Here is a 19215-nt window from a genome sequence, read left to right as displayed (position 1 = left end):
CTAGTCTCCCTCATCACTCTCTCACCATGTCTCCTCCTCTGCTTCCTTTCCTCATTTGCTCCATCAGAGGGAGCTAGAGGTTGTGTGTTAGGAGAGAAGTGCTCCTGTCTCCCATGTTTACCAAAAGCCAAACTCACTTCTCCCCCAGCTGCCATGCCAACAGCACGTAGCATGGAGGATGCTTAATGTGTTAATGCTCCCTGATCTCACACTGTATACTTCAGCCACCATTTTCTGTATTTCATTCACACATTAGAAATCCTGTGTCATCCTGGGTGCATCCGGATTGGACAAGGAAACGAATAATAAATGATTGTTATCGAAGGAGAAGATTTGTAGCCATTGTTAACCTTAAGTGTATCTACCATTAAGTTAAAAGTGGCGTTGAGGGGGTCATAACTGAATAACTTTTTTTTTTTTTTTTTTTTTTTTTTTTAAAGAAAATAAGAAAAGCCTAAAGGGCAAGACAGTAATCAGAAATGTAAATCGGGCACATACGAGGCAAGAAAAGAGCTGAAAGTCTCAAAGACTTTGTCCGGCTTATTGGAAAAGTGCTGATTAGGAGCCCATCAAGTACTGTAAGTCTGTAAATTGTGAACTGGGAAAAACTGCTAAGAATTCTAGAGGTTTAGTTCCTGGTTCTAGCTTTGACCAGTGCTGAGAGAGATGGGGAGAGAGAGAGAGAGAGAGAGAGAGAGAAAGATGGGGAGAGACAGAGGGAGAAAGAGAGAGACGGGGAGAGAAAGAGGGAGAGAGAGAGACAGAGAGAGACGGGGGGGAGAGAGAGAGAGAGAGAGAGGTGATGGTTGTTTTGTTCAGACTTACAGATTACCAGAATGGTCAAAATCATAAATACACAACAGCTCAGAGTAAAGGGTATAAAGTCCTGGCCCTGTGTGGACCCTGAGTTCACCCGCTGGTGGAATAGAGCTGTTGCTCACACACTTATCTTACTCAAGTTTTATCTCCTTCTGTTTCTATACAAGGTCCACAAGGATCACGACAGCTTAAAAAAATTGCCATATAAACGGCCTTGTTAAATTCTTCATCATCATCATCATTGTTAAAGGTCCAGAATGTAAGATTTTGAAAATGCGCTCTTTCCGCACACTTCCTCGATCTCACAGCTCCAAATCATTACACATTTACAGAGAGTTTATAATTTGTGTCCTAAACTGCATGATTCACACCAAGCAGTGTGTCTGAGTAGTAATGATGTACCAGCAGTGTACTATGTCACGAGGTAGTGTGGTCTCCTACACCACCAGCACAATGCAGGTGAGATCTACGGTTCCATACTGCTGACACCAAATGCTGATCTTTACCATCAAAATTCATTCAGAAGTGGAACCCAAACTGGTTTCCTGCTGTTGTAAAAATCCCGCCTCATGGTTTGAAGTTTTTGTCGAAGAAGGTTTGAGGTTGAGGGTTTGATGTTTTTCTTCTCACTACTCGATCCACTCTGGCCTCCTCCTCTGACCTCTCTCAACACCCACCGATCTGATTCGCTATAAACTCTTAGTCTTTTGTGTGTGAGATTTCCAGTAGATCGTTAGCTTCTGAAATACTCCATCCAGTCTATCTGGCATTAACAACTGTTCAGTGAGCAAAGTTTACGCTTATAAATCCAGGATTATTAGAACATTTACAAACCTTGTGCAAGCAGAACTCACGAAGAGCTGTATATAGTTTAAAGTGTAGACATAACTGTGTTTAAAAAGCACTTGGAAGAAGAACAAAGACTGGGCAAATGAAACCAGTGATTAATTAGAAACCACAGGCTTTTAGGGTCATCTGTATAAAGCTTGACTCAGAGAAAATAACTGCTGTTTAAATCCCACCCCCAGTACCTTCAGTTTATCGTGAAATGATGGATGCCTCAGTTTGCATGGTGTCTTCACTGTGGGGAAGAAGAAAATAAGAGTGTGTGATCCTGCAGACTGATTAACCTGCCAGTGTAGAGCCTGACTTTATACACACGTGTCACAGTATCATGGCTGAAGTTTAACGTAAATACATTAATAACCATTCAGTATGCGTGTCAGTAACCACGGAGACACGCACACACATACATTCACACCACACCACGGTTCACCTCAATGCATGTTTATAGCATGGGTTAAGAGACTGGTTCCACCAGAGGAAACCCTATAAACCATAAATTATGCATTAAAGCCACTTTTCTAATCTTTAAATGTCCTTCTGTGGAAGAAAATATTTTGGTACCAGTTTGGTAGGAAGAACGGGAATGAAAGGAGTAATAGTAAGTACATGAACATAAAGCTCTAAGACCTGCCTTGAAAAGTTTCTCTCCTTAAACTATCCTTAAACTACACACAATTTTAAAATACACACACACACTTTTTAAAATATACACACACACACATTCTAAAATACACACACACTTTCTAAAATATACACACACACATACACATACGCATTCTAAAATACACACACACACTAAAATACACACACTTTCTAAAATATACACACACATTCTAAAATACACACACACACTAAAATATTCATACACACACACTTTCTAAAATATACACACAAATTCTAAAATACACACACTTTTTAAAATATACACACACATACACATTCTAAAATACATACACACTTTAAAATATACACACATTCACACATATTCTAAAATACACACACACACTAAAATATACACACACATTCACACACACACATTCTAAAATACACAAACACTTTCTAAAATATACACACAATTTTAAAATACACACACACACTTTTTAAAATATACACACACACATTCTAAAATACACACACACTTTTTAAAATACACACACACACACATTCTAAAATACACACACACACTTTAAAATATTCACTCACACACACTTTCTAAAATACACACACACACTTTAAAATATTCACACTCACACACACACACTAAAATACACACACTTTCTAAAATATACACATTCTAAAATACACGCACACTTTTTAAAATATACACACACACATTCTAAAATACACACACACTTTAAAATATTCACTCACACACACACACACTAAAATACACACACTTTCTAAAATACACACACACTTTAAAATATTCACACTCACACACACACACTAAAATACACACACACTTTCTAAAATATACACATTCTAAAATACACGCACACTTTTTAAAATATACACACACACATTCTAAAATACACACACACTTTCTAAAATATACACACACTCATTCACACATACACATTCTAAAATACACACACACTTTAAAATTTACACACATTCACACACACACACACATTCTAAAATACACAAACACTTTCTAAAATATACACACACACTCACTCACTCACACACACAAACACATTCTAAAATACACACACACACACTCCCCTACTTCCTCCGGACTTGTGTGGTCTTAAAATGTGTCTCCTACGAACTCTCAGACCGCTCTAATGCCCTCTGAGCTGCCTTTCTCTTTCTTGCAGCATTTCCCTGCCTCCTCTGTACTCAGCAACCCTCACTGTCTTTAGCATGCTAATCTCACCGTGGCCTTGAGGAGAAAGGGAGGACGGCGCAGCGTCTCTTTGTTTGATGTGCAGAAGCATACAGCATTCCATGTTGACTTTAAAGCGCCTCAGTGAAGTTACTGGGTTTGCCAGTACAGCCTCTCTAAAAAGATGCAGCACCGAATAAATGAGCAATGTTTATGTCGAATGTGTTAAATTCAAAACGACATGAACTGGTGTGTATCCTCTACTTGCTGCGACTGTCTATTTTGAGACGTTTGTGTGTTATTTATATCCGTTATCGTGTGTGTATGTGTGTGCTGGTGTTGTGATGTACTTAATAAAGATGATTGTGGTACACTGAAGCTCTGTGAAAATCTATACTGCCTAATGAAACATGACAAACAAGCATCAAACTCACATGCTCAAGCTGTCACACTCATACTGGCTCGTGTGTGGGTGTAGCTTGTAGCCAATAACAACCACCGATGAGCCTGTCAACATATAAATGTGGACAATTGTTTGACAATTCTTGTGTTTTTAAATTCTCTGAATTTAACTGATGCCGCCTCGAAGCTCCGCCCCATCCAACATCTTTTATAATCAGGTTGAGTTCCCCCTGATTTCCAAGATGCACTGACAAAGGGGACTCATTAATACAGGAATATAATCCCACCACCTCCTTATTGTAGACAGCGTGCTCATGCACCTAAAAAAAAGTTTTCTGTCTGGTGCTTAACGTGCAGTTTTTAACTGCTTACATTATATTTAGATCCTTTGGGATAGAGCTTGATTATCTTCTGCTTAAATGAATATAATGCATTCTATTTTATATTGAACTATGTGCATGTTAAAAGCTGAGCTGCTTATTTATTTATTTATTTATTTATTTATTTATTCCTCTTATATTCCAGATTCAAAGCTTCACTTCTATAAGGGTTTACAGTAGTGTAGCTATCACACTGTCACCTGGGTGTCAATCATCAAACTCTTAATAATCCGCACACATACACACAGAAGCATCTCAGTTTATCTAATAGTGTAATGGAAAATTTCATAGAGCAGTTTTCAGGTCATGAGGGTAGCGAACTTGAAACTCTGATAAGATTTTATTAGGTTTAGGTGTGAAATTATTCGTAATTTTTTCCTCTGAAATCTGTGCTTTAGACATATCCATCCTTTTATATTTAGCCAGGCAGTGGTCTCTCATCACCATTCGTTCATGGCTAATAATGAGACAATTATAATTGGTGCCAGTATTTGCCAGTCGAGTATTTTTATAGTTGCATGTCTCAGAACAGATACGCTTCCACTCTGGCCCGTCAATCTGAACAAATATATTAATTATTGGATCACACCAGTGTGTTATGGACGTCATTCCCTGTGTTGCTGCTTTCTGATAAACGTACAGTATAGTAATGTATGTGTGGGTGGGTGTGTGTGTGTGTGTAGTCTCCGCAGAGAATCTGGAGAAGAGTTTAAAGCAGATGGAAAAGCAGCTGCTGCAGCTGGAGAAAGATCTGGACACCTTCAGCTCCCCTGACAACCAAGATGACATGTTCTACAGCAAGATGGCCATATCCTTTATTTCATACACACACACGCAACACACACACACACACACTCACTCAGACTTACACTTATATTGTTCCAAATGCAGGTGTTCAAGCGCAATGTTTGTTTGCAGAACCTTTCACCACATTCCTCCTGCACTCTTTCAAACACACACACACACACACACACACACACACTCTGACTCTCACTTTCTAATCAGAGCCCAGTTCCATTTGTATGACTGGCTGTGTATTTTAATTATTAACTACAAATGTCAGCAGGTCATGCTTCAGGCTTCAAGCAGGTATGTGTTCAATAATGAAGTTCCACACTGCATTTCCATTCTGCACGCAGCCTCATGCTCTGTCTTCCTCTACCTTTCACTCTCAGTGCCTGGGGTGCTCTTCAGCTCTAGCACTTACTTTCGGTTTCCTGTTTACTCGAGTCTGAAGGTTTCCGATGAACAACTTTGTGCATTATTATTAATTTCCTTATCTCACTTTGCCGCACACGCACATCTACACCGGGAAGGACGGAAAGAGGCTGAATTCTCATTCGCTAATTCCTTATTTTAGGGAAGTTAAAACCATGATACTGTGTAGTGTTGATGCAGTGCTGTGCAGCTAGAAGTCATACCTGTGCTCCTAACCTCCCCTTTTCTTTTATATGCTGCTCTCACTGACACGACTGGACAGGAGGCAGTCAGGGGAGATCATTATCCTGCATGGCCTGTGTGTGTGTTTGATTGTGTGATTGATGCCCTCATGGTGTTTCCTGTTGAAATATAGCACGGAGGCCCTTTAGTCCAAAGTTTCTCAGTAGCGTTGGGGCTTAAATATTAATGAGAGAAGCAAGTCAGTCAACACATCTCCATAACATTTCAGTCGCACGCCAGATTAAGTGTACTGACACAACACAGCGTCACACAGTCCTGCGTATGAGTCTTCAGCACTACCGTCATCTCCACCAGCAAGTTGTCATATCCAGCATGGTAGCATTCAGTGCAGCTTGGACAGATTGTGAACTAGCAGGTGTTCAGCTGGTGTGCAGTTGTTGCTGTGTGATTGCTGAGTACTGAAGGTGTTTCCAGAGAACCGATGAGCTCAATTTCTCCTCTTAAAGAATTATTTAATCCATCACTTGCCCAGGCATCAGGCTTCTTGGTTTCAGCTTTTACATTTACATGCAGTATTTGTGTTTATTTGTCTGCTGGTAGTTCCTCAGGCCAGAGAGCGTTAGTGTGTTTTTAAACACTTATTGGATTTGAATGATAAAGTGACTACACAACATGCAGTATGAAGTTATTCCCCTGCTCCACCGCTTGTGAAGGGTGTTAGTGTTAAAGCGCTGCTAAAACATCTCAATGGAGGAAACCCAGCGTTTGATGAGGTTCATGGGTTCCAGACATCAGGTAGTCAATGACTGCAAAGGATTTGCGCCAAGTATTAAAAAGTATCCTTATATTTATAATGATGTCACTTTGTCTAATTTTAAGCCTCAGGAAATGTTTGTTCTGTATAAATTCCTAAAAGTTGTTAATAGTGTTTCGTAAAACCACTTGAATCAAAGCTGAAAGTCTAAACTTCGTCTCATCCTGATCGCTTCATTTCAAATCGCTGTCCAAATACTTATGGACCAGACTGTAAAGACAGTATAGGCTTTTAAATATAAGATACTCCAGGTGATTATGAACAAGGACTTTCAGAGAGCAGAAATGGGTTTGAATCAACATTTACTTTAAAGATACAAACATTTGAGTAAAGAATTTTACTTATTTCAAACGTTTTAGATCGCTCCTACTCTGCTAAAAATTCATAAAGTCCTGAGTCTACTTTCATATGAGCTTCATATTAACACCACTGTGGAGTGAGACATGACAAAGACACTCAGTCATCAACATAGACACAACACAACAGGAGCAAACTCTCCTTTTTGGCCTCTGGATAAAAGGAGCTAAGCATTAATTAAGAAACTGAATCATAGGGTTACAAGATTGCAATCTGTCCTTATATTACAGAAGATTTATAAATCTAATTGTGGGTGAATTTCCTCCCCAAATTCAAATAAAAATAATAACTGCAGGTTCATTTGCTATGCAATCATTGTGTTTTTTCTCTTAAGGCATTTCATTCCTGTCCAAGATTTGCAGTGTGGCAGCACTACAGTCAGTAAGAAAGGGACAAATAAGAGAAGAATGTGGTTGGAAAGCTTCAAAGATTTTAGCAGCTCTCATGTGTTTGTTTCTTCTGCTTTCTTGCGAATCGTTCGTTTTCACCTTTTAGTGTCTTCTCTCTGGTCTCATTCCGAGTGGTATTAGCACTAATGTGTGTGTGTCAGACTTGGTCCCAGGAGCTGTCCAGCACATGCCTCTGATCATTATGGAATAGATGAGTGCTTCATCCTGAGGGGTCGGTCTGTCTGAGTCTGTGTGTTTTTGTGTGTCTGTCTGTCTGTGTGTGTGTGTATGTGTGTGTGTGTGAGTGTGTCAGTATATAGTTGATTTACAGATGTGAAGGTCATTGAGTGTTTCACCGGTTGCTATTATTAAATAATCTTCTTTTTCATCTTATAGACCTCTCTCTCTCTCTCTCTCTCTCTCTCTCTCACTCTAACTCACTCTCTCTCTCACTCTAACTCAGGGTTCACATGCCTCACATTGCCGTGTCCTTGTTAACATAATCTCCATCCACCCCCTTACTTCATAGACCTAATGAAGTCTCCCATGCAGAAAAGCACACACACTTTTCATTAAGCAATTAATTCCCCAGTGTTGTTCTTACATCAGTGATGCGGTGGTGCGAGCAGATGTTTCGCTTTGTAAATCAACCCACAACAGTGCAGGTGGACTCTGTCAGCAGAAAAGTTCTGTCATTAGGACACCCTCAAGATGCAGAGGAGCGCCCAGCAAAGGCACAGCGGTCCCTGGCACGGCTCCTCTCTCCTGCCTTCATGGTGAATAAGTCATGAACCTCATGCTCCCTGACACTCGGAGGTCCAGCTCCATCCTGATGATTGATCCAGGCTTCAGCTTCCATGTGTCCTCTCGTAACGACTACATGTAGGTATTTATGGGTTCTAAAAGCCTTACTGAAGCAAGGACAAATCACGCTGTACAAGTGTGTGTTGTGTGTTTTTCAGCTCTAGTCACTATCTCTTCTTTTAGACTCAGGTTTATTGCATCTTTCCACTAATTAGCCTTCTGCTCATACCCCTGTCTGGTTTCTTCACGTTCTCCTCCCTGAAACGTGCCAGTACATGGACTGTCTGAGACGGGATTGAATGTGAATCAGTTAGAAAGAGTGAGTGAGATTTGATAATCTACACTGTTTGTGTTTGCTCAGTTGTTCTGCCATTAAATAGTCTAATATGTTTATAGGGTGGAGCTTCTTGTCTCTTTCACTTTAATGCAGCAGAGAAGTTTTGTACTGAACATTTATCCAGTTAATTTGTTCAAGTTTAAATCATAAATTGCAGTAGTTTGCTTTGAACTTAAAACTCTCCCGATATAATGAGAATTATACTAAACACTCCTCGTCATCGCAGCATAATCCTCGCCCCGGACGAAGTACCAACGTGTAATTTATACGTTTTCACATATCGTGCCATGATGTTTTTTTGTTTAAGCCTCGCGCTTGCGTGATGAACAGATACATTATCAGGGCTCTGGGCTTTCAGGAGTTTGGGACGGTTCTCCAAAGCAGTTCTGACAGGGTGTAAACCGCACAAAATGATTACACAACAAATCGTTATGTTTCAGTAACAAAGAGTCGACGCAAGAAGAAATAAAAGGGGATGAAATGTGACAGTGAGTCATGTCTAAATCCAGAATCCCCTCAGCCTCACAAGTGGGAGGAAGCCAGTGTTGAGGTTACAGTCACATCAGCTTGATTATTGGCTGGCTTGTGTATAAATTAATGGACTTACCCGTGGGCTAATATATAAACAAGCAGCTCACAAAGTTAACTTACAGCCCTGAACAGGAGATCAGACTCCATTACAGGGCTGTTTATGATGTTTGATCCTGCAGTCAAATCCGTCAACCGTTATGACAGAAGGACGTCTGGGCCTAGTGAGAGGAGAGAACTCCTACAGTATATACTGTGGCATAACCGGGTTTTACAGAGCTTCAACGGCATGAGCCGAGTCATACAGAGAGCTGCTCCTGTCAGAAACATTTCACCCCTCAGCCCAATACACACACGTTCATGAAACCCACACAGGAGCATGAGTTCATAAGTTCAGCTCATAACTATCATAAGTTCAGCTCAGACTCACTTAAACACATCACTGAGGCTTCTCTCTCTCTCTCTCTCTCTCTCTCTCTCTCTCTCTCTCTGTCACTCTCTCTCTGTCTCCATCTCTGTCACTCTCTCACTCTCTCTCTCTCTGTCTCTCCATCTTTCTGTCTCTCTCCATTTCTCTCTCTCCATCTCTCTGTCTCTCTGTCTCTCTCGGACACACACGTTTTGATGAGCTGTGAGATGAGCTGTCACAGACTGAGGCCACAGCACCAAACAAGATTAATATTTAAGACAACATTAAAGTCAGAGAATATTTGCAGTCCCAAATTTCCTGGATCTGAAGTTAAGCCCCTGTTTTGTTTCGAGAGAATTGCATGAAGCACTTCGACATGGACCTACAGTTTAGTTGTTTTTTTTTAAAAGCACACAGACATTTTTATTTTTGCATTCGTACAAATCAAACACTAGATGCAACAGTTTGCCAATATTTCAGATGACTTGAGGCAGGAATGATTTGAAATGCAAAGCTTGAGGATGCTAATTTGAAGTAAGTTTAATAACACTGATGCCTGATGTATGGAATACTAACGGGGATTCATATTTATATTCATTTGTTTATGTCTGTATGTCGACACGTTTGCCTCTTTGATCTGTGTTCATGCTACGAGGCGTCACAAAGGGGTTTAGTTAGAAATCCACATTTTAGCTCCTGACACGTCTGATTCCCTTGAATCAGACGCAGATTTTTTTTTTCTCCCTCTGTCTTTTCTGTTTTATCTTTTTTTCCACTCTCTCTCAACCCCTCTTCCCGCAGCTGGCCATTGATTTCTCTTGGTCTCTACCTTTATGTGGACAGCTCCCTATTCGTTTGCTATTGTGAGAGGAAAACTTTGATCTACTTCAAAGATTTTCACCCACCTCTTCCCCCAAGTCAGTTCTGTTTTCATTCCACTATTTTTGACTTAATAAAGTGTGTGCGTGTTTGTGTGTGTTTGTGTGCGTGTGCACGTGCATGCGTGTTTGTGTGCGTGTGCACGTGTGTGTTTTTGTGTGCGTGTATGTGCGTGCGTGTGTTTGTGTGTGTGCACATGTGTGCGTGCATGTTTGTGTGTGTGCACATGTGTGCGTGCATGTTTGTGTGCGTGTGCACGTGTGTGCACATGTGGGCATGCGTGTGTGTGTGCGAGCGTGTGCATGTGTGTGTGTATGTGCGTGCGTGTGTTTGTGCGTGTGTGTGTGCGTGCGTGTGCATGCATGTGTTTGTGTGTGAGTGTGTGTGCGCAAGGTCATTTGTCTTTCAAACGTGTGTGATAGCATTTACTAAAAGCTGTAAGTGAATACAGAGCTGAGCTAAAACGAACATCATAAACGAGTCCACGCTGCTAGTAACATGCCAAGTAAAGCTTTATAGGGTGTAATTTATGTTCCCTGAGATGATACGTTGTTCTAAATGTTCACGATATCTCGACTGTAACCCGATTCACATCAGCATGCGCGTTTAGTAGCGCCGAGTTTGGTTTAAATCAGCTGCTAGAAGGAGTAACGTGAATACTTACACGTGCATACAGTATCTGCAGTGCCATCTTAATGTGGCTCCAGTTACTTCATGCCAGAGCTAATAGCAGTGATTGTAGAGCGTCTAGTGCACGACATTCCAAAGATGAATTACTAAGATCTCTCAAATAAGTACAAGCTGAAAGAATCGGATGACAAGTGTGTGGCTGGAGGAAACTCATCCACCGTGTGGTCGTGTGAAATGTACATGAAGTGGGTCATTTGTCTTACACTACAACAATATCAATGATTTTATAGATTTATTTATTCATATATTTATTTTCTATTTATAATAATGACTTGTACTTTTACATTTACACTTTGACATCAATAAACCGTCACCAGCTCTCTTTATTCTGTACACAATAAAATACAGAAGAGGACCCTGAGTTTCTTTTAAAACCAGAGCTGCCAGTTTCAGTAAATGACTCAAACACTGATCTGAATTCATTCGGCTGCACCGTGGTGTAAATATCTGTATTCATATTCTTAGTAAAACACACACACACACACACACACACACACACACACACACTTTGTGAATACTCCTTAACTGCAGAGTCTCACAGCTTCTTCACTCATGCGAAGGAACAGTACCATAAACTGGACATCATGCACAGCAACATGAACACGCTGTTCCACAACATGTTGGAGTATTTCGCCATCGAACCCAAGAAGACGTCTGTGGATGAGCTCTTCACAGACCTGAGCAACTTCAGAGCCATGTTTGTGGTAAGCTTCATGTTTGTCTTTATATCTGTACATTTGAGAGTCTCCAAAAGCTGGAACCAAATTCCTTTTGTGTGCAAAACATACTCAATAAACCTGATGATGATGAAGATGATGGATGATAATCTTTCTATTCCTATTTCCAGGGTTTTTGCTTTGCTTAGTGTGCAAGGTTTAATGCACATAGCTAACTTCAGTCCACCCAGTTGAGCTGCAACTCGATTGGAACACACCTAAAATGGATCAGCAGATAATTAAGTGGATTAGGGCAAGTTTGATCACTGGCTCACAGTGTCTGCTTTACATGCAGCCTCATAATGAATTCATAATCATAAAACAACCCAAATTGCACTAGCGTAAAATGATTAAAATGGATGAAATTTCATAATGATCGAGCACTATGGAGCGCCCAGTTCCAGATCCCTGGACGTTAAAACGGACTTGTTTTCTCCACGTTGTTATACTAAGTTTATTCTTCTCACTCACTATAGGGTGGCCGTGGAGATTTATACTACCCTCGCGTTTATTCTACAGAAAGTAAGCTACAAGTCTCTTGAAGCTTACGTCCGTGTTGTTTATGGGGACGTGCAAGACGGAATGTTTTATGTTTTAATTGGTATCATGGCACTGAAAACGAAAGTGCTGTCCAAGCAGACACCACAAACTGGTTTGTTAGTTGAACAGAATTAGCTAAGAATGGGTCCTGTCTGTGTAAAGTCAGCTTAATGCTGTAGGTTTGAGGCAAACAACAGTTTCGTTAAAGCAATATAAATTCAACACTTTTATTAGTCACATCATTATCATACTGAACCGAGTCAGAGACGAATTTAAAAGTGAAATAAATAGAGAATATGAATACAATGCAGTGACTGATGATACGAATGCATTATGACAAAGTGTGCTGGGTAAAAACCCCAGCTGATGTAGTGGGTGTCTCTCAGACAAGCCCTGAAAAGTCCAAGCTCCTGGTCGATGCCCAAATGGCCCGAAGGAAGAAGCTCCACCTCAGACTTTCTGAAATACTTGTTAGCTAACTAAGGACTTACTGTAACACTGTTTAATTCCTGGCCAACACACTGACTTCACTGCTAGGATTGTTGCCTGGATGTACAGTATGAGTGTGTCTAGCAGATCAGAGCAGTGGAGACTTTTAGGACTTTTTTACACCTGGTCACTTCGTGTGTTTTCTCTGATCCGATAGCTATCTGATTTGTTAAAACTGTTCCATTTACATTAGGCCACATAAATGCGTCTTGGTGAATCGGATATCAATCCGATCTTTCTACTTCCGCCCAAAATGCAAATATATTTTACCTCATTTCCGGGGTAATTGAAATGGAACACGCTTTGGTGCATGCGGTTTTCAGAATGCAATCAAAAAGAAGACGATAAAACTTATGACGTTTATACTACAAAAAACCGCATTTACTGTTTGCTGAATTTTGGCTGGTGGCAGCAGTGCGTTTTAAGACCTGACGAGACACCTGGGTGAAAGATCACCTGTTAGTGACGTACTTCCGTTTGGGAGGAGTATAGCGCTGACGTATGTGGCTTGAACAACCACATTCATTTACACCTGTCCAGTTTCATCTGAAATGCGTCTCGAAAACGTTTCAGAGGGCATTTAGACCTGGTCTTTTTACGAGCGGATAGCTACCTGATCACAGAAAACGCATGAAGTGACCAGGTGTAAAAACCCCAAAGTCTATATTCGATGTGGGTTTGGATAGGAAGCAGATTCTAAATAGCTTGATTAATAACTTTAACTTTTTTTATCTCTATATGTTATTTATATCTCTCTGTCATTTAAAGTCATAGTTGTTTAATGTTCTTTTATATTCTTTAGTAATAGTTGGGATTTTTGTTTTAGTAAAAAAACAAAACTTCACTAGAACTTTGTCTCGGATTGGTCCTAACAATGCTGTTTGTTTAGGTGTGATCTCAGGAGCAGGTGTGTTCATACAGTAGTGAGGTGAGATTTCCAGGTATCTTAAAGTGGCCAAAGTTTTACCTCTTATTACATCACATTTTATTATTTTAACCAAGTGGAAAACGAGTCCCTCTTTTCTGTCCGTAATAGCAAATCTCCAAAACTGACCTAAAGCCAAGCCATCAGCCTATGTGTGTGTGTGTGTGTGTTTTGTGGTTTAAACTTGGTGTGTACTCCTCAGCGCAGGCCTGGGGGGCAGAGATAAAGCTAGATAATTAGCAGCCCGACAGCGCTCTTCAGCGCCAAGCTAACGGCTCAGCACATGACCCGCCAAAATGGATTTCATGCTCCTGTGCCTTTTGTCTTCCTCGTGCTACAAATGAGACGGCGCGAGCGAGCGTGTACGGCCGCTCGGGTTTGCGCAAGCTCTCGCGTTTTGTCTCTGACTGTTATAGCGCAGTAATCTGACGAAAGAAGCAGGCAGGCTGTCTGCTTTATGAAATGCCATTTGAAATGCAAAGTCATTTTCCACTTGGCTGCGGAGATGATGAGAAGAATCTCATCGCTTTTATTATTTTAAATGATTTCATGACAGAAACTCTGGGATTTGGTGAACAGTCCCTCGACGGGTCTTCCATCAAGCACACGACAACACGTTCCCACGCTGCATCTCTTATAGCGCTCTTTGTGAACGGGTCTTCTACTGTTCTGTCATGACATCCGTGTCGTTCCAATGACGAGTTTGTCACATCGGGCTCGAGAGTCTTCACACACCAACTTTACACTCTGCCGTTTCAGCAGTCTTTAAGATTTTTCCTTGTCTCAGTACATGATGTGATATCCAGATGAATGATTAACACCCTGTGCTAGAACACATGCTCCCCCTGTCAGGTTATATTAGATGAAGATACTTTAATAGGCTGAGATTAAAGAGATCGCATTCAAGGTCATGTATATGTCTTTTTTCCCGCCATCATGTTTCTGCTACGTTTCAGTAGTGCCGCTCCCTTGTGTAATGAGTGTCATGTGATCCAGCGTTGTACTGTTAGTGGTCACAATTCTTCACGATTCTCTTACGCTGACAGAACCTCTGCTGCCGTCGGGCTCGGTGACGCCAAGTCGGCTGCCGTTCACCGGCTACTTTACGTAATGAGGGTCAATTTCTGGTGGAATGGTGTCCTGTGAAGGGGATGTGAAATGTTCTCTCAGAGTCTTCAAGATCATGAAGCTGTTGCTGCTTTCTTGTGGATTGCAGCCTCTGAGTGCAGCTTGTCTCTTTGGCTTAGATTCAGCGCTCTGTCTTTTGGGAGGAGGCTGTATAGAAGGTCATCACACTGGGTTAACACACACACCACACACACACACATACACAACCCCTACACACACACACACATATACACACACTCACACAGTCCTTTTTCAGGCCAGTGATCATCTAACTCTCAATAGCTGCTTGTTTAAATCAATGCTGAAGGAGAGACAGGGGACCAACAGCCAGGCAAACACTACAACTACTCTCTCTGTCTCTCTCTCTCTCTCTCTCTCTCTCTCTCTCTCTCTCTCTCCCTCTCCTTCTCTCTCTCTCTCCCTCTCTCTCTCTCTCTTCCCCTTCCTCTCTCTCTCTCTCTCTCTCTCTCTCTCTCTCTCTCTCTTCCCCTTCCTCCCCCCCCTCCCTCTCTCTCTCTCTCTCTCTCTCTCCCCCTCCCTCCCTCCTTCCTTCTCTCTCTCTCTCTCTTCCCCTTCCTCCCTCTCTCTCTCTCTCTCTCTCTCTCTCTCTCTCGCTCTCCCTCTATCATACACACACGCGCACACACACACATGTTCTGTCATTCTTTCAGTGGCACATAAACTCCATTTATTTTCTTCCCCTACAGTCTCTTGGCCTCTTAATCCTGGTTGACCATCACTGCTCTTCTTCTTTCACTCTCCTTCCCCTGTGTTTCTGCTTTGCATTTAAAGAAAGAGACTAAAAGAAGATGACTGTCTTTATTTGTGCTTTACATACAGAATCTTACAGGGAAATGATTTTCTTAGCAAATCCCAATTTGTAGGGGTTTCACACTGTACTTTATGGTCTTTCTAAACCCCACTTTTTAATCCCAGGTAGATGAAGGTTTCACACTTGAAATTTAAAAGTGGGATTAGTACATTTTTTTCCAGGGTTATGAAACACCAATTTAGCAGTAAAGCGTGAAAACCAGAACGTAGCAAAATCTCAGTATGTAGAGTCAGGCAGTGGACATGGTCAACGTTTCAAGGAGAAATACTCAACACTGAAAAATGAGTCAGAAGTTTAATATCAACAAACAGTCAACTAAATATCAAGCGTAAAATATAAAAAGTCCAAAAAAGATAAGTAAGCTGTAAAAGATAACGATACCTGCTCGAGCACAGAACAGACCTGAACTGTTTCCTCACTGATTAGAAAGCGCGAGACAAGTCATTTAAAGTCGTCGTACGCTGTATTTATCCAATCATGGTTGTTGACACCAAACACGGCTATCAATAAAATGTACTCCCAGTCCACGCCCCTGCTGCCTTTTTTTTTTTTTTATTATTTCAGTTTAGTTATTCATATATTTCCTATTTTCCTCATGCAACATTTCCTAATCTCCTCATCGCCTATATGATATCGAGAGAGGTGTGTTTGTACCCATCCAGGTGTTTTTTTTATTGCTTCAGGGGTTCGGGTCTGACACTAAATCTGACTGTGTTACGTAACTAACAATTAAAAACAACCCACCATACTCTCTGAGTGAAGACAACACCGTTTCAGAAACAGAATCAGACTAATGGTTTTCCATCAATACATTTAAATTGATACTGAGATTTTTTATTTTGTGATTCTTTCCAGCTTTTATAAAAGAGCAGGTGGCTTTTTTTTATGATTTTTGTCTTATACAAACGAGTGTTGCCTCCTGGGTGTAATAAATAGTGATTAATATAGCCAAAGGTGTGGGAACACCTGACCATCACACTCATAATGTGGTTCTTCACAAAGGCAGATGTATCCTCCACTCTAATCTTCTGTGAAGGTTTTCCTGGTGGATGGTGGATTTGTGTTCATTTACTGTAGCTACAGAGGAACGGCCCCCCCGACCTGAACCCGAGTGGTGTTCTGTTATTGGACTTCTGTACTAGTCATAGTTTGTCCATAACGAACACCATGTTCAAGCATAAGGGTGTCCATCAGTACACATGGCATCAGGACACCCTAGGTCGGAAGTCGATGATCGACTTGTTTCGACTTGTTTTGTGGTTGTTTCATCTGACCTCTGGCCGTATGTCTTGGACACTCGGATAAAGAGAGGGGCGGAGCTGTCAACTGATCACCACCTGGTGGTGAGTTGGATCCGATGGCCGGGGAGGAAGTTGGACAGACGTACTGTGAGGGTCCACTGGGAATGTTTGGCAGAGTCTCTGGTCAGAGAGATCTTCAACTCCCACCTCCGGCAGAGCTTCAACCAGATCCCGAGGGAGGTTGGAGACATTGAGTCCGAGTGGACCATGTTCTCCACCTCTATTGTCGATGCGGCCGCGCGGAGCTGTGGCTGTAAGGTCTCCGGTGCGTGTCGCGGCGGCAATCCCCGAACCCGGTGGTGGACCCCGGAAGTAAGGGATGCCGTCAAGCTGAAGAAGGAGTCCTATCGAGCCTGGTTGGCTCAGGGGGCCCCGGAGGCAGCTGATAGGTACCGGAGGGCCAAGCGAGCTTCAGCCCGGGTGGTTGCAGAGGCAAAAACTCGGGTCTGGGAGGAGTTCGGTGAGGCCATGGAGAAGGACTATCGGTTGGACTCGAAGAAATTCTGGCAAACCGTCCGGCGCCTCAGGAGGGGGAAGCAGTGCCCTGCTCACACTGTTTACAGTGGGAGTGGGAATCTGCTGACTTTGACTGGGGACATTCTTGGACGGTGGAAGGAGTACTTCGAGGATCTCCTCAACCCCACCGACATGTCTTCCACTGAGGAAGCAGAGGCAGAGGGCTCGGTTGAGGACTCGTCGATCCCCCAAGCTGAGGTCACTGAGGTGTTTGAGAAGCTCCTCAGTGGCAAGGCACCGGGGGTGGATGAGATCCGCCCTGAGTACCTCAAGTCTCTGGATGTTGTGGGGCTGTCTTGGTTGACACGCCTCTGCAACATCGCGTGGCGGTTGGGGATGGTGCCTCTGGACTGGCAGACTGGGGTGGTGGTCCTCTGTTTAAGAAGGGGGACCGGAGGGTGTGTTCCAACTACAGGGGGATCACACTCCTCAGCCTCCCCGGAAAAGTCTATGCCAGGGTACTGGAGAGGAGAATTCGGCCGATAGTCGAACCTCGGATTCAGGAGGAACAATGCGGGTTTCGTCCCGGTCGTGGAACACTGGATCATCTCTATACCCTCACCAGGTTGCTGGAGGGTTCATGGGAGTTTGCCCAACCAGTCCACATGTGCTTTGTGGATCTGGAGAAGGCATTCGACTGTGTCCCTCGTGGTGATCTGTGGGGGGTGCTCTGGGAGTATGGGGTCCGGGGCCCTCTGCTAAAGGCTGGCCGGTCCCTATATGACCGGAGCAGGAGTTTGGTTCGCATTGCCGGCAGTAAGTCAGACTTGTTCCCGGTGCATGTTGGACTCCGGCAGGGCTGCCCTTTGTCACCGGTCCTGTTCATTATTTATATGGACAGGATTTCTAGGCGCAGTCGGGGGCCGGAGGGAGTCCAGTTTGGGGACCACGGGATTTCGTCTCTGCTTTTTGCAGATGATGTTGTCCTGTTGGCTTCTTCAAATCAGGACCTTCAGCGTGCACTGGGATGGTTTGCAGCCGAGTATGAAGCGGCGGGGATGAGAATCAGCACCTCCAAGTCCGAGGCCATGGTTCTCAGCCGGAAAAGGGTGGCTTGCCCCCTTCAGGTTGGTGGAAAGCTCCTGCCTCAAGTGGAGGAGTTTTAGTATCTTGAGGTCTTGTTCACGAGTGATGGAAGGATGGAGTGGGAGATTGACAGGCGGATCGGTGTATTTTCTGCAGTGATGCGGTCGATTTACCAGTCGATCTACGTTCCTACCCTCACCTATGGTCAGGAGCTTTGGGTCATGACCGAAAGGACAAGATCCCGGATACAAGCGGCCGAAATGAGTTTCCTCCGCAAGGTGGCTGGGCGCTCCCTTAGAGATAGGGTGAGGAGCTCAGTCACTCGGGAGGAGCTCAGAGTAGAGCCGCTGCTCCTCCACATCGAGAGGAGTCAGCTAAGGTGGCTCGGGCATCTGTTCCGGATGCCTCCTGGACGCCTCCCTGGGGAGGTGTTCCGGGCATGTCCAACCGGGAGGAGGCCCCGGGGAAGACCTAGGACACACTGGAGGGACTATGTCTCTCGGCTGGCCTGGGAACGCCTCGGTATTCCCCCGGAGGAGCTGGAGGAAGTGTCTGGGGAGAGGGAAGTCTGGGTGTCCCTGCTCAGACTGCTGCCCCCGCGACCCGGCCCCGGATAAGCGGTAGAAGATGGATGGAGATGGATGGATAGATGGATACTGTAGCTACAAGATCATTAGTGAGATCAGACACTGTTCAGCTCTGGGATTCAGTCGGTGTTCCAGTTCATCACAAAGGTGTTCAGTGGTGTTGAGTCAGAGTCAGGGCTCTGTGCAGGACACTCGACTTCTTCTACTCCAACATTAACACACCATGTCTTCATGGAACTCTGTGTTTTGTGCACAGAAACATTTGTCATGAT

General features: G+C 43.0%; 1 protein-coding gene across 4 annotated transcripts in view; it reads left to right on the top strand.

The window, feature by feature from the left end:
* diaph3 (diaphanous-related formin 3) overlaps nt 1-19215 on the top strand; it is a 290424-nt gene that overhangs the window by 187023 nt on the left and 84186 nt on the right. For all 4 annotated transcript variants that reach the window (XM_060876191.1, XM_060876199.1, XM_060876172.1 and 1 more), the window contains 2 exons: nt 4959-5084; nt 11424-11587. In XM_060876191.1, the coding sequence (XP_060732174.1) occupies nt 4959-5084; nt 11424-11587 (290 nt within the window). The remainder of the gene's footprint in view (nt 1-4958; nt 5085-11423; nt 11588-19215) is intronic.

This window comes from Tachysurus vachellii, chromosome 1 (assembly GCF_030014155.1).
Source record: "Tachysurus vachellii isolate PV-2020 chromosome 1, HZAU_Pvac_v1, whole genome shotgun sequence".
In the NCBI taxonomy this organism is placed as follows: domain Eukaryota; kingdom Metazoa; phylum Chordata; class Actinopteri; order Siluriformes; family Bagridae; genus Tachysurus; species Tachysurus vachellii.
The sequence above is the reverse complement of the archived record's forward strand: the minus strand, read 5'-3'. Positions and strand labels throughout refer to the sequence as shown.